This window comes from Protopterus annectens, chromosome 9.part0 (assembly GCF_019279795.1).
Source record: "Protopterus annectens isolate FY-2018-M chromosome 9.part0, PAN1.0, whole genome shotgun sequence".
In the NCBI taxonomy this organism is placed as follows: Eukaryota; Metazoa; Chordata; order Ceratodontiformes; family Protopteridae; genus Protopterus; species Protopterus annectens.
In genome coordinates this window covers 731,267,602-731,292,031 of record NC_056743.1, presented here as the reverse complement: position 1 = coordinate 731,292,031, position 24,430 = coordinate 731,267,602, and the positions used below count along the sequence as shown (strand labels likewise).

The window sequence follows — 24,430 nt, the reverse complement described above, 5'->3', positions numbered from 1 at the left end:
TCAAAATTATGATAGCAAACCTGTATATATATATATATATATATATATATATATATATATATATATATATATATGATATATATATGTATATATATATATATATATATATATATATATATATATATATATATACTGTATTGACTTACACATTGCTATCTATACATTCTGACCAAAAATATGCCATATTCTCAATTTTGGAGAATGAAGAGAATCTGCAGTGATCCTAATGATGGCAATAAACAACAAATGGATTAGAGGCAGGATCTGTACATGGAGGTTGTAATTTATAGCTTGAATTGCAGGCACGGTCAAGGGCTAGGAACAAAAATAGATATTATCTTTTTGGTGAACAAGGAATGGTTAGGAGTGATCATTTGAATTTCAATGAACCTGTTCAGTTCACTGTAACATCTGGCAATAATTTATTTAAGTAACAAACAATTCACGGCTCAAGGACAGCATGAACAAAATTATCTTTCACACAACAGTGTTTCATCAGGTATACCAAAAAAAAAACATTTTTGAGTGTAACAGCATCAACTTTTAAATACATTCACTCTAGACATAATTTTTTAATATTGTCTGTTTAAGATTTCTAGATGTGTTATGTAACTGTTGTTGTTATTGTTTGATTCCGGTCATGTGATACCTTGAGTAAATGTATTTAATAAATGTTCAACAAAAATAGAGACCTCCTAGGGTAAGGTACCTGTAAAACCAACCAAGTAAACAGCAAAATAAAGGTACAGGTACTCCACGACAATCGAAGCCAACCAGTCTTACGTAAAAATCCTTTATTAAGAACAGTAGAACAGTAAGCGCTTTTGCGTCTACAATGGACGCATCATTAGACTTGAATAAAAACTTAAAATGCAGTTTCATTAAAATACTCTAAAGCATAGTCACATGGACCAATGGCTGCTTAATCACAATTATAGTAGTGTCTCACCTGAAAGGTGTATGTGATTATACATTATCTTAAAAACATTACTAGTTCAACAAACTTAGCTAAAAAACACGAATATAGTGATATAAGTCAAGAAAATATATAAATGAACATAAAAATCAATTGTGTTTAAGAGCACGATCTCTAAGGAAAGGTTTTATAGTAACTCTTTCATTGAGACCATGCCCAACATCTGCTTGCAGTCTAATGATCCATTTGTTCTCCTCCTTTTCAGTGAAATTCCCTATGTTCCCTAGTCTCATGGAGGTATGTATCAGCTCCAGTACTAAAAACTCAAAACTGTGTCTAGTGCCTTTCGATAAAACATGCCTCGCTAACGCATTAGTTTCATTTTCTTTATTAATGGCATATAAATGCTCCCTGATTCTCTCCCTAAGAGATCTATTGGTCTTCCCTACATAGAACATAGTGCATGTCTGGCATACCGCTAGGTATACCAGGTTTCAAGTCCTGCAATCTGCGTAATGGTTGAACTCATAAACCTTCTTAGTGTCTGGATGTTCAAACCTAACATCCTTCGAAATAAAAGAGCAGTGATTACAATTACGACATGGGAAAGTGCCTTTCCTAACTGACGTAGGTCTACTATCCTTTTCACCCTCATAACACAGCATGTCTTTCAAGCTTCTACTCTTCTTATAAGAAAAGCTGGGGTGAGTGCCCAAAATGATTTACAGCCTCTCATCTAAAAGTAGAATCCCCCAATTTTTCTTGATGACATCTGTAATCTTCCTGTTCCTATCAGTGTAAGTAATGACCATCCTTTTCTTGTTTGTGGGAGCTTCAACCACTTCCAAACCTGTATTGGAGCTCTTATGAATATAGGGTTTGGTCTTCCCTTCACGTTCAATGGATTCTAGATTTGATAAATCTCTGTTATGGTAACCCCTATTTTTGAATTCATCCTACAGGTTGGTTATAGCTGCTTCGAAGTCCTTGTTGTTATTAGTTAGGCGAAAACATCTCATAGCCTGATTCCTCACTATATTTTTGTGTATGTGAGGTGGATGCATGCTATCGCGATGTAGAAATGCATTCTTTCTACATGGATTCCTAAAGATTTCAGTATCTAGCATGCCGTCTCTCTTTCTTAAAGTTACATCTAAAAAACTTATACAGCTCCTTGACCATTCCCCAGTTAGTCTCAAAAAGGTAGTAGTACTGTTGATATATGACAGAAATTCAATCAGTCTGTTGTTCACCTTCCCAGATAAAAAACAGGTCATCTACAAAAAGTTTGTAATACCTGATGTTCCTAGAATATATATTATTGGAGAGAATATATGTAGATTCCCAATATGCTAGAATCAAATTAGCATATGAGTTGGCACATGCCGTGCCCATGGCTACTCCCATGGTTTGCAAATAGTATTTGCTGTTATAAATGAACACATTATTCTCTAGCACCAGTTCCATCAAGGAGGATAACCTCATAATCTTACTATTGCTAAAACCCTTACCTAAGAGAAACAACCTCAAAATGTCTATGCCTATATCATTGAGTATACTGGTAAACAGGGATTGAGCATCCAAGGTTACTAGATAATCTGCATCAGTAAAACTAATATTCTCATTACTGCTAGATAAAGTTTCTAAAAATTGTTGAGTGTCTCTCAGAATAGAAGGCGTTGAATCTACTGCTGGTCTAAGTTGCTTTTCTATATATATAGAAATGCTCTCAGTTAGCCAACCCCTTCCTGAAACAATGGGTCTAAAGGTAGGGTTGTTCAAAGTTTTATGTACCTTTGGTAAACCTCTAATCACCGGTACCAGTGGCTTCTCTACAAGAAAATATTTGTAAAGATCAACATCAATGAGATTGCCAATCAATAACTCATAAAGTTCTGTATGCACGTCGCCAATAATTTTATTCAACTGTATACCATTCACAACCTGATATGTTGCTGCTTCTGATAACATTGAGCACATTGTATCATGATAATAGTCTGAATCTAAAACTACTATTGCTCCGTCTTTATCAGCGGGTCTAATCACAATTTTATCATTGTCCTGGAGAGTTTTTAAAGCTGTCCTTTCCAAAGAATTTAAATTATGAAACTCTGATTTAAAACCCTCTTTCGAATACAGATTATAAAAATCATTAATGCAGAATCTTTCAAAGCTATCCACTAAAGGATGTGAATCTGGTATAAAAGTCAAGGGTCTCCTAAACATATTAGCAAATGATGTGGTGTGTGTGCCATTACTAAACTGTAGATTCAAATTCAAGCTCCTAGTAAAAAGTTTCAACTCTACAATTAAGGCACTAATGTCCAGTCCCTGAGATGGAACAAAAGATAAACCTTTGTTCAAAACCCTCTTTTCAACATTTGTTAATGTGTAACTAGATAAATTGATTACCAGTTCTGAAACGTTATCCTGTGTGACTTCTTCTGCCCTTCTGCTGTGTCGCTCGATTGTTTGCATTTCTTCGTGTAGTTCTGGGGACTCCAAGTCCTGGTTTTCATTGTTTGAATCGATAAAGGGAAAGACAAAGCTGGATTCTCCTCTATAGCTATGTTTGCAAATGGAAGAGTGGTTTTCCTTCTAACAACAGGTACATTATCCACTGGGGTCTGCGTTAAACCCTCATGGCTGTCAGAGGCTTGCTGACCTTCCATAGAAGTATCTTTAGCTGTAAAGGCTCTATTCAAAGAGCATGAAGCCTCTTCAGCTGTCTGTGGCTGTCGTTCAGCTGTATGGATCGTTGAAATATTCTGTGGAGTATCAGCATTGAAAATAGTAGCTGTACGACCACCCTGTGCCTCTACTGATCCGTTGGTAGGTATATGTGAAGCTGGAAGGGCAGAAGTATTGGGAAACACTAAGTTGTTACCATCCGATCCATTGAAGAAGAGTAGAAGCTTGAAAGACATGCTGTGTTATGAGGGTGAAAAGGATAGTAGACCTACGTCAGTTAGGAAAGGCACTTTCCCATGTCGTAATTGTAATCACTGCTCTTTTATTTCGAAGGATGTTAGGTTTGAACATCCAGACACTAAGAAGGTTTATGAGTTCAACCATTACGCAGATTGCAGGACTCGAAACCTGGTATACCTAACGGTATGCCAGACATGCACTATGTTCTATGTAGGGATGACCAATAGATCTCTTAGGGAGAGAATCAGGGAGCATTTATATGCCATTAATAAAGAAAATGAAACTAATGCGTTAGTGAGGCATGTTTTATCGAAAGACACTAGACACAGTTTTGAGTTTTTAGTACTGGAGCTGATACATACCTCCATGAGACTAGGGAACATAGGGAATTTCACTGAAAAGGAGGAGAACAAATGGATCATTAGACTGCAAGCAGATGTTGGGCATGGTCTCAATGAAAGAGTTACTATAAAACCTTTCCTTAGAGATCGTGCTCTTAAACACAATTGATTTTTATGTTCATTTATATATTTTCTTGACTTATATCACTATATTCGTGTTTTTTAGCTAAGTTTGTTGAACTAGTAATGTTTTTAAGATAATGTATAATCACATACACCTTTCAGGTGAAACACTACTATAATTGTGATTAAGCAGCCATTGGTCCATGTGACTATGCTTTAGAGTATTTTAATGAAACTGCCTTTTAAGTTTTTATTCAAGTCTGATGAAGCGTCCATTGTAGACGCGAAAGCGCTTACTGTTCTACTGTTCTTAATAAAGGATTTTTACATAAGACTGGTTGGCTTCGATTGTCGTGGAGTACCTGTACCTTTATTTTGCTATTTAATAAATGTTACTCTTATACTGGATGTGAATGTTAAGATAACTAAATTAGAATGTATTGTCTGTGATTTTAAGCATCTACATATCAAAAATTTAGCTTTTATGCTTAAACAGGGCATTATACCTTCAGGATTGCATACTTTAAAGATGCCTATCTATGGAAATACACTTCTGGAACTTTTGAAGCAGTAGCAATGCATTAACCTATTGGTGAGCTTTGATTATATGAAACTGATACTGGAACTTTTTGAACCAATAGAACACATCTTGTTAAAAGATGTGAATCTACTATGTGATGAATTGACTTCATCCCGTTCTTTGGAATCTATAAAAATATGTTTGATGCTATGCTTGATACTGTTGCCACATTTGAACAGCAACTAACTACTACTAAAAGAAAGAAACATCAAAGAGATGTGGATGATTTTAAGAAGGGTATGCTTTTCAATAGCCCAAAGAGAAGAATGGGCCTGGTGTCTCAGGTGCTAGTACTAACTTTACAATCAAATCAGGGTTTAAGTCTAATGATAAAAATAAGAGGACTGTGGTGAATAAGGCACTTCAGCTGTATCTAGTCAAAATGGGAATGTTAATGGTTTATCTGTTCAAGAGGGTGGTTCAGCACATTCTGGGTTGTATGATCCCCTTCCATCCCAAGCTATTATAACTAATGACTGCCCTGAATATACTATCTCTCAGGAGACCAGTATTGGTGTCTTCATGGTTTTACCTTCAACTTTGGAACAATTGAAGTCCCCACTATTGTTACAGCCAAAAAGAAAGTTAGATGAAAGAGACAAAGGAAAAGAAAGGGCTTACTGAGGCCCCATGACTCGCAGTCATCTCAAAAGCAAGGGCAGGTTGGAGACCAGGTTAGTACTATGCATAACGTTTTCTGCTATGTTCTTAATGAATCGGAATGCTGGCTGCTAAATAAAGGTATGATGTTTATTCCCTGTTCATATGGGAAAATAGAAGCTTAAATGAACTTAGACTTTTTGCTCATAATTTAAATCTAAGATTAATGTCTCCTAAAATTAACACAGGACTTTACTAAACTTAGAAGACCTAGTACTTTTACACCTGCAAGTCATCCTTGAAGTAGACAGAATTATTAAAAATGTTAAGGAAAATGTGTATGATATGCATATTAGTGGTTGTACTGATAATGGTCTTTTAGCATTCTTTCACGCTGGAAATCCTGTCATTCCATTTTTTATGACTTGCTGAAGATACATAAGAATCCTTGTGATCCACCTATGCCTCTTATTGTTTCTTCTGGGAGACAGGTTAAGAACCTATAACTATCTATTTACAGTCTGTCTTGAAAACATATCTAAAGTTTATTAATAGTTATATTAAAGACAGTGATGACTTTTAAAGAAGTCTAAATAAATGGCAGGCAGAAAATTTGGATCGGCAGGTAACAATGGTAATGATGCCTAATGAGTATGGCGATGAGGCCATTAAGCATATACTGAATGTGTATTCAGATATGACTTCTGCTTCTATGAATACTATATATGAATTGTGTGCTTTGGTATTAGAAAATAATATGTTTATGTTCAATGATAATTTTTATTTGCAACAATTAGGTAGCAATGAGTACACTTATTCATAGGTTCAAATTTTCATAGGTGTGTACTAGGCTAATGGCTCTGGAGTCTTTACAAGCCTAACCCATAGGATTAACCTGGAATCATGCCACTGACCTTAGTTTCCAGTGCATCTGTCGAGTAGAGCCACTGTAGTGATCCCCGGGGTGAATTTTCTATTTCCCATCCACTCATCAAGATTTCTCTTGAAGAGGGCCAGTGAGGTGCTCCGTTTGACATGTGTGGGAAGTCTATTCCATAGCATGGGCAGTCTCTGGGTTATGAAACTCTCCATCCAGCATGTTCTATTGATTGTGATAATGAGGTTGTGGTCTCTGGAGCATGTGGTGTGGAGGAATTGGGATTTCTTTAGATGTAGCATTTCTAACAGAGCTGGGTCAGACATGGCTTTGTATGTCAAGCAGAGCTCACCTCTAAGTAGGTGATATGAGACAGAGAATAGTTGGAGTTTTTGAGTCTGTCCATATAGGACAAGTGTTTAAGGCCTAGGATCCTCTTTGTAAGGTACTTTTGCGGCCTCTCCATTGTTGCAGGTGTCTAGTGAAGTACATGCCAAATCGGGCATTGTACTCAATGATTGGCCTAATGAGGGAAGAGTATGGGGAAACAATGACCTCTTTTTTCCTGGATGCAAAACCCTTAGTAATGAGATGTGCCACATGAAGGACTTTCTGACCACAGTGGCAATGTGGTGGTCAAAAAAGAGGTTGCTGTCAACCTGTGTTCCCAGAACTCTTATAATGCCTTCTGTGTTCAGTGGACTACCATCAATGTGATAATTCATGAGGACAGAGTTTTTCCCAAAGGGGATAACAACACATTTTTTGGCATTGAGCTTAAGGCCATGGTTCTGACACTAGTTGTTGGTCTCAGTGAGGCCTTTCTGTAAGATGTCAACATCACTTGGGGAGTTAATAATAGCTCCCAACTTGCAATCATCTGTGAACTTTGTCAGCCAGAGTCCCTTCGTGTTGGCCTGAACTTCTGAGAAGTAGATGCCAAACAGGAGTGGACCAAGGACCAATCCCTGTGGGACTCCAGTCATGACTGGTCCGCAGTCTCACTTGGAGTCAGCTACTTTCAGACTGTGGGTTCTATCTGTGAGCCAGTTTGCAACATACCTAGTGATATAGGGGTTGAGGCCTAGCTTTGTGAGTTTTTCTATGATTCCTGAGTGGTGAATCGTATCAAAGGCCTTGGCCAGATCAAGGTAGGCTGTATGAACCACCTTACCTTCATCCACAGCTCTGGGGACTGACTCAAAGAAGTCGACCAAGTTGAGAAGGCATGATCTACCCTTCACAAAACCAAACTTTGTGGGATCCAGACTTTGGAGATTCCCTATATCCTTATGTGTTCCATAGCTTTGGATATCACGACTTGTCAGACTAATGGGGTGATAGTTCCCAGGGTCTTTAGTTGCTCCTCCTTTGTGGAGAGGGATGAGTATAGCAGTGCACCATTCAGTAGGGACAAAGCCTGAGGTGAGGCTGTGATTGAACAGAGCACACAGGTGAGGTGCCAGTTCACTCTGTAGTTCATGTAGAACAAAGCCATGGATATTGTCAGGTCCCATAGAAGCTGGATTCTTGGCCTTGGACAGTGCTCTTTTAACCTGTACAGCAGTAATACTGGGTGCCTGGCAATCTACTGGTATATTGATTGGTCTTGGGGAGTAAAGCTGGCACTGAATCTGTCGGCCAGTATATTAGCAATATCTGTTGGCTCAGTATAGGAGGTACCATTGTGCAGTAGCTCAGAGCAAATCTGGGTATTGCCATGGAGATTCTTTACATAACTATAGAAGGCTTTGTGGTTGTCTTTACTATCTGCTGCAATTCTGTTTTCATAGATAGCTTTAGAGGATTTGATGAGGGATCTCAACTTTTTGTTGAGGCTGATAAGGGAGTTTTTCCAGTCTTGGGACTTCACCTTATTCTGCATCAGTTTCCTCTTTCTGTTGTAGAGTTTGTTTATGGCAGGGGACCACCAGATTGGCTTCCTTTTTTTGGAGAAGAGCATCTTGGTTCTATTGGGTATGGCAAGATCCATGCGTTTGTGTATGTGTTCATACAGTGCATTTGTGTATGATTTGGCAATCATGCAACTATTCTCCATTTGCATGGGTGCCATGAAATTAGCCACCTCCATTTTTAGGAGGCCAAAGTTAGCTTTGGAGAAGTGTTTCATGATGGTTACCTTTGTGGGGGGGGGGATATGAATGTCCAAGGTGATTAGTTTGTGGTCGGATCTAATCAGGGAGGAGTTGACTATTGGTGTAGAGCAATGGTCACCCATGTTAGTAATGACCAGGTCAAGGATGTTGCTACCTCTAGTGGGAGTAAGAACAAGCTGGTCTAGGGCACTGGAATTAATGAATTCCAGGAAACATTGAGAAAGTGTATTGGTACATGACTCATTTTCCCAGTTAATGGAGGGGTAGTTGAAGTTGCTCAGTATGAGAGTGTTAGGTTGGACCCTAATATTCTCCAGGGTGCTTAGGAATGTGGAGGGAGAGTCTTTGGACATGGTTGGGGACCTATAACAGGCTATGGCCTGAATCACTGTCTTACCCAATGCTAGCTGAACCTGAAGTATCTCTGATGCATTATGTTGGGCTACCAGTCTGGAGGTGTGTGCATTCTTTATGAATATAGAAACACCATTGCCTTTGGAGCTTCAGTCCAAGTTCTGGGGCCAAAAGGTGTGGAATGAGTTATAGCCTGGTAGTGCATGGGGTGCTTTCTGCTGCCTTGAACCAGGTCTCTGTTATAGCACAAATGTCGATGTTCTCCTTTTTAAGGAGTGTTTCGAGTGAATGCATTTTGAGAATTAGACTTCTAGCATCTAGCATTATGACCCTCAGATTGCATTTGTTTGTAGCTGTTACAGTGTTAATTTGGTCTTTGGAACATCGCCTAAAAAATGTACTATAGGAGTGGCAAGAGCCTTTGCCAGTATCCATAAGCCCAGGGGTGACAGATGCAGGCCATCTCTGACAAAGCATCGAGGTCTGTCAATCATGTCATCCCAGGCAGACAGATACTGGATCCCCTTAGAATTACACCAGAAACTTAGCCAAATGTTGAAATCAGTCATTTTCTGCTTGTACTGTGGTATCATTCTGAGTGATGGTAGGAAGCTGCTCAGGGCTAGGGTCATACCCTCCTGGGCTACATAATCCGAGAGATCGTCCATGTCTCTTTTCATGTAGTCCAGGGACGTGCGCTAAATTGGTGTATGTTGCTAAAACATACACCAATTTAGATCTAAATGATTGGAAAAGTGATTTTCTCTATAAAAATTGTGAGTTGTACCATGCCAAAGTGCTGCATTACAAGTGGATGATGTATTTTTGCTGTTGGGTGGCACACATGGGCAGTTGGAGGGATATTTCAACTATTTAAACTCCACTATGTCTTTTTTGAAGTTCAGATTGACTGTGCATAAGCATGAAGTATGTTTCTTACATGTTTTGTTAACACATAATGCCCGTGGCTTTGAAACTTCTATTAATAGAAAGTATATTAGAAAGACTATGTACCTTTATAAAACTAGTAGGCATCCTGGGCACATTTTTTCCAACATAGTACATGGTCAGATGATTGGGATGTCTAGAAGGACTACTAATGAAGATGTGTATGATAAGGCGATTTACAACCTTATAAAGGATTTTAAAGGAAGAAGCTATAATATTAAAAGATTAGAAAATATGAAAAATCAAATAGATGTGCGAAGGACTTCTGCAGCTAAACCTGTTTTCAGAGATATAAATTCCACTATTAGTTCTGTTAGCCCATATAATGGGGCTTTTGATTTGTCCTTTCCAATTACATATAATGCACATATTAAACGTTTCTAATGTTTATAGAAAACACTGGAATATTTTAAGATCATATGATGGTTTAATGGACAAAATCCCTTCCTTTCCTAAATTTATATACAATAATTCTATTAATTTTAGGCATGCATTATTCTATAAGAACAAAGAAAAGCTAAAATTATGACAGGCAACAAATGTACTAGACCATTTTTCACTTGTTCATTTTGTGAATATATTAGTAGTGATAAGTCATTTGTACATCCAAATACTGGGAAAATATGTAATATGAATGTATCTGCAAGATGTGAAACAAAAACTTTTGTGTAGCTAGCGAGCTATGTAAAATGCTCTCTCTCTCTTTTACAGACCATGTGGTACATTGGGCAATGAGCACCTTTCAGCACTTGTTGTTTCTGTAGCATTTATGGGTTTTATGGGCTCAGGTTGCTAGGTCAAGACCCAGCCTTCCTCGGAGGGTGCACCACACACACACTCACATGCACACATTGACGCCTACAGCGTTTAGAGTGTCCGGTCCACCTACTGCATGTCTTTCAAATGTGGGAGGAAACCCGTGTGCATACAAGAAGGACAAGCAGACTCGACACAGAAGGCACCACAGCCAAGAATCAAACTGCAGAACCTCTTGCCGTGAGCTGACAGTGCTAACTACTACACCAATGCACTGCCCTCTGTAAAATGCATCTCTTTCTATATTGGTATATGTGAGCTATGAGTGAGCGCTTGTCCGATATATGTAGATATGCTGAAACAAATGTTTTATATAAGCATATATTACAAGTTGAGAGCACACATATTTTTAATGTTAGTGTTTTAGAACTAGAATCTGTTAGAATAAGTGGTGGAGATGAATTTCTGTGGAGAGACAAAAAACAGTATAATAGGATTTGCAGATTTTGAGCTGATTGTCCTCCAAGATTGAATGGAATGTGTAATTTGAAACTTGTTTTAAAATGTAGATCCATGAAATAGGTGTTTTATTGCTTAAACTACATTTTTAAAAGTGTTTTAACATTATCTCTGTAAGATTTCTAAATGTGTTATGTAATCATTGTTGTCATTAGTTGGTTCTGTCATGTGATCCCTAGAAGGACTATATTTAAAAGTTGTTGCTCTAACACTCAAACTTTTTAGTATATCTGAGGAAGCACTGTGGTGTGAAAGCTTAAGCCTCTTGTTTGTGGTGTCCTTGAGACGTGAGTTATTTGTTATATTTGTTATGCTGAGTTGGGTAAAACACTGAAGTCTAAAAAATATTTTGAACACATTGGCTTTTCTGGTGAATGTTTAGTTAAACTCGTACTTCTGCAGTGGAAAGTGTTGAAAGAGATGTGCAGATATTTAAAACAGGCAACAGGCTGGGTATTGGACAGAACTCTGTTGTTCAAATATATGGAAAGCATATTATTTTTATTTAACTGTCAATATCACAGTATCATAAGAACAATGAAGGTCAAAAGAACAAAACATCTCAGTCTGTTCTCCACATTCTACTATTGATTCAGAAACTATAATTTCTGTTTCTCCACAGCAAGCTCTTGTGATCAGAGATGGTGAGAAGATGACCATCAATGCAGAAGATGTGGTGGTTGGCGATTTAGTGGAAATAAAAGGTGGAGACAGAGTACCAGCAGATCTTAGGATCATCTCTGCTCATGGCTGTAAGGTAAGTACTTTAACTGCACAGAATTGCAGTACCAGTTGGATTTCATAGCCTACAAAACCTGCAAGAAGTTCAGACTTGTGTCATTTCTAAAGTGAATTTAGGGATGAAGTTTTATCCAAGTTGTAAACTGCACAGAAAGACCTAATTAAGCACCAATTCTGAAGGAAGACAGGAACTGCTTCACTGACCCAGTCTATTCATTCACCTGCTTTTTGTAGATGATGTTTTTTTCCACTTAATCAACAACCCACTTCTTGTTATTAGGCCATATCTGTTCATTCATTATTAACTGCATTGACTACTTCAGAATCAAGTACCTCAGCAAAAAGCATGGCTGATTCTTTAAATGTACTTGTAAGTTTTCACATCCTCTCTTATTCCCATTATGGTAAACATTGTAAGCTGCTTTCATCTCTCTTTGTACATTTCTGGTGCATGTATTTCACCGTTGGACACCTATCAGAAGGTGAAGACCCAATAATGCAAGTTTTGATACTGAAAAATGCACTACACTTGCAGTGAATTCTGAACTTCTCTGTTATGCTTTTCAAAAATTTTTCATCCCTCTTGTACCCTTGATGTGCACATCGCTAAGTCTAAAGCTAATATACCTCAGAGTTGGGATTCCCTGTGAAATAACATAATCTAAGTGGAAAGGTGTACAAACATCTGACAAGCACACTCAATATATTAATTTATCTGCCCTAGACTGTCTTTGTCTTATAGTTTCCTTGTGATGGTATGGCATATTGTTCTGCTCTTAGTTTTGCAGAAAACTATTTGCTTTGCACTACCACTGTTCTTCACAAAACATCCAAGAATCTTTGACTGTATGTAGTCTCATTTACTATGTTGCTGTTCTCCTGTAAAGCGATCAAAAATAGTTACACAATATCCCTCATTTGGACATCTGCTTGCTGCTGTCATTATCCTATAAAGTGCATTTCTCTTTATGTTTTTTTTTTTTTTCTTTTTTAGTTGCACTTTTTTCAGTATGGGTGTGTCTGGCCAGGCATTTGGTTGATCATCTAAATGTCCTAGGTCACTTGGTCACCTTAATCCTTCCACAACTCTTGAAAATTAACCCTACTTTGGTATCTTCTCTCAGCTGTAAAAGATATGATTTCTCTTGCAGCCGAGTACAAATTATTTAAAGGTCACTGAAGTAAATTCTGATATATTCAGCTACACACACCTCTGTGCTAGTTTCTACCAGTATTTATCAAGTGAGCCACTATGGAGACTATGCAAAAGGTATATAATTTGTACATAATTAATTTGAATGAGTTGCAGCAAATGACTTACTAAAATGTAATAGCTAAACTTATTTGATAAATATATATTACACAACTATGTGACTACAATATGTGACATAGTAGGCAAATGGAGACTGACAGAATAAAAACATGGACTACACCAAGCATCTTGTGAACAGCTCAGAGTTGTAACCCTTGGCACTAACTGTCTAACTTTCAGTATGGAATTAGCGTTCATTGAAGGATGTTTTTGTACTCTTCCATTCGGTGTCATCCAGTAGTGATACTGTCCATTTCAACAGTCACACAAAACATTTTGAGATTACTTCTTAGTGTATTTGAACAATATGAACAATTCTTTGAAGTATGGTGACAAAATGAACAGCAGGTACACAGCAGAGAAATGTTGTGATTTGAGAAAGGCCTTGATGGTTATAGATTCATGGCATCTTTCAACAAGCATAATATATATTTGTAATAAACTGCCATAAGTTTTCCCAGATTGTAGGCATATAATTGTTATAAACTGGTAATGACTGCAAACACAATACCTACATTTTAACCTGAGTACTACATGAATTCCCTTATATACAATGCTGTTATATTTTATGTAATACCAATGCTGCAAAGATGATGTCCTATTTTGCTAACAAATGAAGAATGAAATTTAGAAGTTGCAGTCAAAATATAGATAATCATCAGATACAAAATATGCTTAAAACTGTTAGATAGTAATTAAAATGCTTTAATGAATGCATTTAGGTTCATAGGTTCACAGGTAAGTACTAGGCTATCTGCCCAAGGGCATTTATAAGCCTAGCCAGAATGTGTTGGCTTTCGCCACCCCCTTAGATTAATTCCCTGTGCCTCTGTCCAGCAGAGCCATTAGTTCCCTGCACCTCTGTCCAGCAGAGCCACTACAGTGATCCCTGGGGTAAATCTTCTGTCTCTCATCCACCCATCAAGGTTTTTCTTGAAGAGTTTTAGTGAGGGGCTCTGCCTGATGTATATTGGAATCCTGTTCCAAAGCATGGGGAGTCTCTGGGACAGGAATCTATCCCTCCAGCACGTCCTGTTTATCATTGTGGTGAGGTTTATATCTCCAGAGCATGTGGCTCTTCAGGATTTGTTTTTTTTTTTTTTTAGGTGGAGCATGTCCATCAATTCAGGGTTGGACATGGCCTTGTATGTCAGGCAGAGATCACCTCTGAGTAAGCAGTATGCAACCGAGTACAGCTGGAGTTTCATGAGTCGGGCTGAATAGGGCATCTGTTTGAGGCCAGTAATCCTCTTGGTGAGGTACTTTTGTGGTCTTTCCAGCTGTTGCAGATGTCTTGTAAGGTACATCCCAAATGGGGCATTGTATTCTATGATGGGTCTAATGAGTGATGAGCAGAGAGGCACAATAACCTCTTTTGTTCTAGATGCAAACCCTTTTGTGATTAGGTGGGCCACATAGAAGGATTTTCTAACTACCTTGGCAATATGATTATCAAAGGAAAGACTACTATCTACTTGGGTCCCCAGATCCCTTATTACATTTTCTGTATTTAGTGGACTACCTAACCAGTGAGAGGTTAACCTCCAGTGTGGAACACTGGTCGCCCATGTTGCTGATGACCAGGTCCAATATGTTGTTCCCTCTGGTGGGGGTGTTGACCAGTTGATCCAGGGTGTTCGAGTTTATAAATTCTAGGAATCATTGGGCAAGGGAGTTAATACTTGAGTAGTTCTCCCAGTTTATGTTTGGGTAATTGAAATCACCCAGTATTAGGGTGTTTGGTAGGACCTTCATATTTCCCAGTGTTTCCAAAAATGCAGAATGGGGGTCCTAGGTCACGGTGGGTGATCTGTAGCAAGCTACAATTTGGATTGCAGTTTTGCCTGTTGTTAGTTGCACTGCACATGGATGATCTCTGATGCATTGTGCGGCCCCACTAACCTGGAGGTGTGGGTATCCTTGATGAATATGGATACACACCCGCCTTTTGTGTTTTGGTCCTGGTTCTGTGGCCGGTATGGTATGAGTTATAGCCTGGTAGTGCCGGGGTGATCTCAGGAGCCTTAAAACAGGTTTCTGTTCCTTTACAAATGTCAATGTTCTCCATACTGAGGAGTGCCTCGAGTGCATGCATTTTGAGATTTACACTTCTAGTTTTGAGTAGCATTACCCTCAGTTTTTGGTTACTTGTGCTATTTACGGTGGTGGGTTTGTCTTTTGAGCCTTGCCTAAAAAAGGCAGTATGGGGGGGGGGGGCAGCAAGAGCCTTGGCCAGTATTCGAAAGCTTAAGAGTGACAGGTGCAAGCCATCTCTTGCAAAGCAACATGGCTTGTTGAACATGTCATCCCAGGCAGACAGATACTGGATCCCCTTTGAATGACACCATAAACTTCGCCAATTGTTGAAACTGATATTTTTTTCTTTATACTGTGGCATCATTCTTGATGAGGGCAGGATGCTACTCAGGGTCAGGGTCATACCGGTCTGGGCTATATGATCAGAGAGCTCTTCCATGTCTCTTTTCATGTAGTCCAGGGAGGTATGTCTCAGGTCATTCACACCAACATGGACAATGACAGAGTCGTATTTGTACTTGTTCTGGAGTGACCTGAGTGCTTGTGTTATGCGGTGGATCCTGGCGCCCGACAGGCAGCTAACTGTAACCTTCTCTTTGTCCAGCCTAGTTAGTGGGACATCAGTGTGCCTGACTATAAAGTTGCCTATTACTAGCGTGTTGGGTATGTTATTTTGCCTTAAGGGCTGTGATTGCATGGCACATTGATTATGTGAAGTATGTGTTTCATGGTTGGTGATGGGGTGTGGAGGTTGCTGGGATGTCTGCTTTGGAGGTCTCTGTTTCTTTTGCAGAATTTTTTTGTAGATTTGGTTTATGTAAGCAAATCAAATGGTTTTATGAAGAAAATCATGTTTATCCAGGCTAGTCACCACTGAGACACTGATGGTAGAAAACATTTTTTGAGATGACTGACTCCACAGAAAATAAATACAAGCTATGCTTTTATACCTCTATGAAACTGTCCTTTTGGATAATCTGCCTCTACTACTGTGAGGTACAAAAACTAGTCTTCATAAACCAATCACCTCCCTTTATGTAATTAAATGTACCATATACTCTGTAGATTGTTAAATAAAAAAACGGACTGGAATTGTATGTATATCTTTACTTTTAATATATTAGAAATGTTAGGTGTATCAAAAGTTCTTAAGTATTTTGTATGATTTTTTTTAAATTGTCACTATCATTATACTTATCCTTAAACATTATACATGTCATACAGTCACTATACATCACATACATTATATTATATACTTATCCTTAAACATTATACATATCATAAAATCATTATACATCATATACATTATATTATATTATATAGTTACCCTTAAACATTATACATGTCATACGATCATTATACATCACATACATTATATTATATTATATTATATACTTATCCTAAAACATTATATGTATCATACGATCATTATTCATCAAATACATTATATTACAGTATATACTTATCATTAAACATTATACAGATTGTAAAATCATTATACATCACATACATTATATTATATACTTATCCTTAAATATTATACATGTCATACGACCATTATATATCACATACATTATATTATATTATATTAAATACCTATTCTTAAACATTATACAGATCATATGATCATTATACATCACATACATTATATTATATACTTATCCTTAAATATTATACAGATCATACTATCATTATACATAAATTATATTATATTATATACTTATCCTAAAACATTATACGTATCATATGATACAATCATTATTCATTGCATATATTATATTATATTATATACTTATCATTAAACATTATACAGATTGTGCGATCATTATACATCACATACATTATATTATATTATATACATATCCTTAAACATTATACATGTCATACGATCATTATACATACATTATATTATATACTTATCCTAAAACGTTATATGTCTCATACGATCATTACTCATCACATATATTATATTATAGTATATACTTATCATTAAACATTATATAGATTGTATGATCATTATACATCACATACATTATATTATATACTTATCCTTAAACATTATATATATCATATGATCATTATACATCACATATATCATATTATATCATTATACATTCCTACAAATTATCTAAGGATTGATCCCAGTTATTCTTACTAGAGGTAATATATACTTATTACCTATGGGATGGGTAAGGCTAATCTCTAACCAAGTGGGATAGGTTAATTCAAGTCCAATATGTGAATTTAGATAGACTTGAAATGGCTCACAGGGCGGTTGACCTATGAACCTATGCACCTATATGATCTTATTTATTTTTTGGGGCAGTATAACTTACTTTTCTTAAAAACGTTACTGCACTTATACTGATTTTCAGGCATAAAAAAATAACTACATGAAAACAAACTAACATAAAGCATATAAACATTCTGTAATTATTTAATAGTGTCTTGCTAACCAATTTACAGTTGCAGTGATAGTGTCTGTATAGTCTGCATCTCCTCTCTTGTCTTATTTTTTGGTGTGCGCTTTGACTACTTCATACCTCCCAAAGGCATGTTGTAGCTGAATCTGTGATCCTTCCAACTGCCCATTCATGTATGTTCAGTTTATGAGTGAGTGTGAGAACACGTGTGTTTGTGTGTGTGTGTGTGTGTGTGTGTGTGTGTGTGTGTGTGTGTGTGTGTGTATGAGTGTATGAGTGCTTGCATTGCATGTGTGAGTGTGTGTGTGTGTGTATGTGTGTGAGTGTGCGTGCATGTGCATGCGTGTGTGCGTGTGTGTGTGTGTGTGTGTGTGTGTGTGTGTGTGTGTGTGTGTGTGTGTGTGTGCACGCGCACGTATGTGTGTGAGTGTGCATACATGTTTGTGTGTATGTGTGTATGAGTGCATATGTGTTTGTTTGTGTGTGTGTGTGTATGTGTTTTTCTTTCTGTCTATCAGAATCCTGTCACAGACTATAATCCCATCCAGGATTAGTTCTCAGTCATATATGTGAATATGCAGAAGAAACTCTGGCTCCCCCATAAACATAAACAGGATAAAATACATTGGGTATAAAAAGTGTACATATCCCTGTTAAAATGCCAGGTTTTTGTGATATAAAAAAAATGAGACCACACTAAATCATTTCAAAACTCTTCCCACCTTTAATGTGACCTATAACCTGTACAATTTATTTGAAAAAATAATCTGTTGGGGAAAAATATAAAAAATAAAAAACATACAATAAGTTGGTTGCATAAGTGTGCACACCTTAAACTAATCCTTTGTTGAAGCACCTTTTGATTTAATTACAACATTCTGTCTTCTTGGGTAGGAGTCTATCAGCATGGCACATCTTGACTTGACAATATTTGCCCACTCTTCCTTGCAAAAGCGCTCCAAATAATGATTTATTGTGGTCTCGTTTTTTTATATCATAAAATCCTAGCATTTTTAACAGGGGTGTGTACACTTTTTATATTCACTGTAGGTCTTAAGAACTTCATGACTGAATGATTGAATAATTTCATGTTGCCTCTTACAGTGTGGATACTTTTGACTATCATGTTTTTCCACTAGGGACAGCCATAGTAGCATATGCACACTCAGCTGGACATTTCTGAATGCAGCTATTTTCATATATAGTTTTCTGTAATGCTTGTACAGTGCCATATACCTGTACCTTCATCTGCAGTGAAAATAAAATGTAAATGTGCATACAGTATTTGACTGAATGAGACTATATGCTATGTGATTGACCAGGGTCCTGTCCAGAAAGAGTTTCAAAGCCTTGCACCCACTGGCTGCTGAGATATGCTCTGGCATCTCCATGAACCCATTAAAGGATAAAGTGGGTTACTGTAAAATGAATTAATGGATGGATGGATTGATATAAATAATGAGTATGCAATCTAGTTGTGATTTAATGCTCTTCAGTAAGATGTCTTATAGAGAACAAATGTTAAAAATGTTCCCCATCCCAAGTCTTAGATAATGTTCATTTCTGACTTAAAAATAAGAATGTCCATTTTTTTTTTTTTTATTTTGGAGTCTGTATGACCGGATAGCAAAATAGCATAAACTTCCTGATATCCGGATATGCTGTCCATTAGAACACTAATATTACTTTATGGCTACTGCATGTAAGCTACCAATAATTTAGAACACTTTTATATCAGATCACATTTCCTGTAAAGTTTTACTAAGGAACTGAGGACAATTTATAAAAGATGAGTGTGATATTAATGCATGAAAACAACTTGAAAAGAAAGATAGAGTAATTCAAGAAGATGAAAACAAATATAAAACATGACATAACAATCGAAGCATATTGCAAAACTGCAGTATTCTAACCTTACAAGTGGGTAGGGAGGGAATATCTATTCCCTACGACTGAATCATCCAGATATAATGCAGTCTGAATCCATCCTTGTATGGAGGAGAAAACACTCTTGCTCCAAATATTGGACACAAGCTATTGTAAACCATGTGTTTTTTGCTGCAATATGCAATATATCCATATCAGAAATGTTTGTACAGAAACTTTGGAAGAGGGTGACAACAATACTATCTAGTGGTTCAGATTCAGAACATCAGGGCTGTCATGGGAAAAAACATTTTTTGTGTCTAACATTCGTCCTTTAAGCCTTTTACTGAATAAAGAATTTACTTGCAAACAAAATGAAATAAAGCCTACCTTAATGGAACTATTGTAATACCATACTTCACTGTAACCTTTATAATAAACATACCTCAATGTAACCATTTTTATTTTGCTATATTTCTACAGGTGGACAATTCTTCACTTACTGGTGAATCTGAACCTCAGATAAGATCTCCAGACTACTCTGATGAAAATCCACTGGAAAGCAAGAACATTGCCTTCTTTTCTACAAATTGTGTAGAAGGTATTGTACCATTTTATTAGGCCAGATGATTTGCTTGCAATGTAATGCCTGGTAGAAATGGCATCATACATTTCTGGCATCAATAGACAGCACATCTCCAAAGTAATTACAGTTTGACACTCACACCCAAAGATTCAGAAATTCTGACATTCAGTAATTGTCTTTGCAAAGCTTACAGGTTATTCATGTGTATTTGTTTTTTTTTTTTAGATAATTCATTTTCTCCCCCATACGCACCCCATTCATTAATGGCTGAGAACTTTGTTGTGTTTGGTAATTTGTTTTATTTCTGACACTGTCAGTCTGTCATGTTATTCCAAAACAGCTGAGAGGAATCACTGACTAAACTTTCTGCCATTTTGTCATGTCCTGCTGTGTTCTCCTAAACTTGACTGCTTTGGTGATGAGTCAGGGCACTTGGGGTACATTCCTGCTTCTCAAATGGTCTTATGAGTTTTGGTATTTCTTGGCACTGCATAGGAGGACCTTTGCTTTAGTTTGGAGGCAGCAGGTGTTACATCACTACTGGGAAGGAGGACTTGTTTGCTCTTGCGACATTACATGGTGGGCAGGTATTTGACTTTTGGCCAGCCTTTATATCCTCATTGCCAGCTGAACAGCATTTGCATCTGACTTTTGGTTATGCTCTGTGTTTCTCTAACTTGCTGCATCTTGTGTCTTTTGCAATTTTATGTTTCAGCTCCCCCATAGATCATTGGTGCTGATGTGCCTTTACTGGTTATTTATTTATTTAGTTATTAATTAATTAGTTTATTTATTTATTCACTGACTTACTTACTTATGTTTTCAATAGTCCTTGCCTGACTATTTCACACTTTGTCCTAGATGCCGTTTTCTTACCTTTGCAACAGTGCTTATTGTCCATAGAAGGTAATTTCTTGTGATCTCAGTTCCATTTCTTAAAATTATCTACATCTGACCTTTGCTCATTTAATTTTTGAATTTGGATGATTCCCCCCCTCTCTTTCTGTTGTATTTTTAATCTAATGGTAACTGTTTGTTGAGCCCTGGCATAGTCTGGCAGTTTTATGTGAAAAAATATTTTGAGATTTACTTGCTTACTTGCTTGGAGTGATGGATTTGCAGTGTTCTTAAGACACTCAGTCTTGCTGGCTGGAATCAAAGTCTGGTTATAATTGCATTCACAGTCTGTTGCATACAGAAACTTGCAGAATATACACTGATGAGAGAATATACTTTGCAGCATCAACTTTAGAGAGCAGTAACAAATAACTTTTTATAATAAACCAAACGGAAACACGTTGCAGGCTTAAAGTGCTGTTCCAACTTTACTTCTCATATAGTACAGATGATGTGAGAGATATAACATTTACCTTAGGACTTGTGTCCCTATCAAACCTCTCTCCTAGCTGGATTTATACAGCTCTTTATATACACTTTTTAGTCATGCATAAACATATTTTTGAGGAAACACATTGTTCTGTATCCTGTAGAAACAATACTAAGCTTCCTTGTTTAACAATGTCTTGTAAGAAACCAGCTTTTCTGACAGTGTGAATATCCTGTAACAGTGTCCTAATGTCCATGTAGAAAAACATATTTTTGAGGAAACACATTGTCTGTATTCTATTTGGATCTGTGTATATGACCATATGTTCTTGTACCAATGCTGATAAGCATATCCTGTTTTTTATGAAGAAAAACATATTTTTGAGAAAACACATTGTCAGAGATCAGCTTTTCTGACAGTGTGAACATCCTGTATTTTATTTGGATCTTTGTATAAAAAACATCTGTTCTTATGTCATATCCTGTTTTTCCATGCAGAAAAACATGTCATTGTTCTTTAAAAGCAGATTTTGCATTTTTGTTCTTGCACACATCCTGTTTTGAGTCTGTAAGGGAATAATGTCCATTCTTTAAAAGCAGATTTTGTATTTTTGCTCTTGCATACATCCTGTTTTGAGTCTGTAAGGGAAGAATGTCCATTCAGCAGATTCCTTTTCCAAGCCATGGTCATTTAGTATGACTGCTGATCACATATTACTTAAACTTTGTTTCTGCATTTAAGCAAGCCTTTTCTTTCAGCATATTTACAACATAATTAATTTCAGATTTATATTCATAAAATCTAACAATTCCCTCTGTTTTTAAACATACTCAAAACATGTTATATAGAAAACACAAGAAACAAACCTTTAGTTTGATACAACAAATCAAAATGCAATTTTACATAGTTAATACAATGATATTAAAGTATTACTACCAAAACTGAATGTATTTAACAACTTTTTCTTTTGCAGACCATTCTGTGAAAATATTTTTTATCAGTTATGAGCTGTGTCTGCTTTAATGTTATTTTTTTTTTAACATGATCAATTTATTCTTTTGCAATCACAGAATTTAATTTATGACTTAGAACTGTTCCATTAACTCTTTGCAACTGTTGAATTAACTATAAGAGACAGTAACCATGTGCTACTGCAAGCATTTATACACTACTGAAAACACACAATTTCAATGTCATTTTAACCATAACATTGTGGTCATGTCTTTGAACTGCTCATTAACATCTTGGTAAAGTACTGAACTGGGCTTAGATAATAAATATTTGAAAGCAGTTATTTTACTGGGGTAAAACCAATGATATTACAACTTGACAAATTACTTTTGAACTTATTACGATGTATCCTGTACAGTATGTATTTACACAGACTGTTTGCTATTTATGCATTTCAATCTAGTAGGTACCCTGGACCCATTGTTTTCTTTAAATATGTTTTTTCACACATATTTATTACTAGACATTAATCTCATTTGTACTGAATTCTTCTGCATTTGTACATACAAAGACTATAAAGTACATTTAGTCTAATCTTACAAATTTAATAACATTAATATTGAGCAAAATCTTGGAAAATGTTTGTCTCTTTAGAAATATCTAGTGGAATTGATACCAAATGCATAGGTCCTGTTATTTTAAAACTACATACTCAGCAATTAGAAACATTGATGTTTTTTTATACCAACATTGTTTTGCCAAAAACATATTAAAAATAGTGACCATTCTTGCTATTAGAAACATTTATGCATTTTGCATATCTTTATTCTCTCTTTATAGCTGTAATCAATTTTAAGCCATCTCTTGGGTTGTAAATACAATTTAATTCTAAACAATATAATAATAACCATTATGATAGCTATTAACAACTTGTAAAATATCTTATCCTGTCAGGTTTAATCCAGTTTACCAGTATTTCTAATACACTAATACCTGTTTTCCCTCCCCATAAAAGAGTATTGTCAAGAAGGAATGAGATATTTTTTTCTTGTAGCTTTATTTTAGACCCTTATTATTTATTTTATGTAGCTTTATTTCAGACCCTTGTCACAGTCTGTTTATACAGTCAGTGTAAAACTGAGAAAGTGCCCCTCCCTCTTATACAGTCAGTGTAAAACTGAGAAAGTACCCCTCCCCCTGTAGTACTTCAGCACTGTTTACCTGCCCTATGCTGTGAGAATAGAATGTATGTCAGCCTAAGACTATGGTTATACATTATTATAGACCCCTGTCTGATTTGATAATTTTTTCTAAAGCTTTTGCTGTTTACTACCTCTACCTCTAGTAGGTATTTACACCCTCCTGCACAATTGATTTGAACTATATGTATACTATAGCCCATTTGCTGGCTGGACTTGATGCAACTGAGGTTTTTTCTTCTCCTTTCAACATTTACTTGCAAACAGATTATCAGTGATATCTATGCACAATTGTGACATTTTATTACAATTACTAAATAGTGTTGCCTGTAAACATTTTAATAATTATGTTTTAATAACAATGATGCTTTAGAAAAACTCAAGCTACTTATCTGGCAATCAGTCTTGTTGTTTATCTTATCTTTCCAGCATTTCCTGTAACTATTCATTCAGTCTAGGAAGGTCTGAGCTCACATTTCATACTCTGTAAACTATAGTTAATTCTTTTGGCATTTTTCCTTTAATGTGATTGTGATTTGCATAACTATGCATTTATACTACATAAAGAGACATTATTTTACAATTACCTTACATGGATTTCAGTATTTTTTATTTATTTATCTATTTAACTGTCCTGCCATTAATTTTACAAAAACTGTTTGAATAATACCATCTGTGATTTTCTTTTTAAAATTCAGAACTTTAACTGTTTGGTGTTACTAAATTGTAAAAAACAAAATAGATATTAGTTTAACCAACACATTTATATTTATATTATTTATATTTGCTGTTGTCTGCCTGTTATTCTTGTGTATTGTAACAGATGTACTCTAGATGAAAAGAACATACATGCATGTCTGTCTTGTATATGTATATCTTTATACAAGCATGTCATGTCTTGTGACTTTAAATTTTTACTCATCTAT

General features: G+C 36.3%; 1 protein-coding gene across 1 annotated transcript in view; it reads left to right on the top strand.

Annotated features, from left to right (window-relative positions):
- Positions 1–24,430, top strand: part of LOC122811488 (sodium/potassium-transporting ATPase subunit alpha-1-like) — a 182,201-nt gene that overhangs the window by 35,678 nt on the left and 122,093 nt on the right. The window contains exons 6-7 of the mRNA XM_044083357.1: positions 11,685–11,819; positions 19,925–20,042. Coding sequence (XP_043939292.1) covers positions 11,685–11,819; positions 19,925–20,042 — 253 coding nt within the window. The remainder of the gene's footprint in view (positions 1–11,684; positions 11,820–19,924; positions 20,043–24,430) is intronic.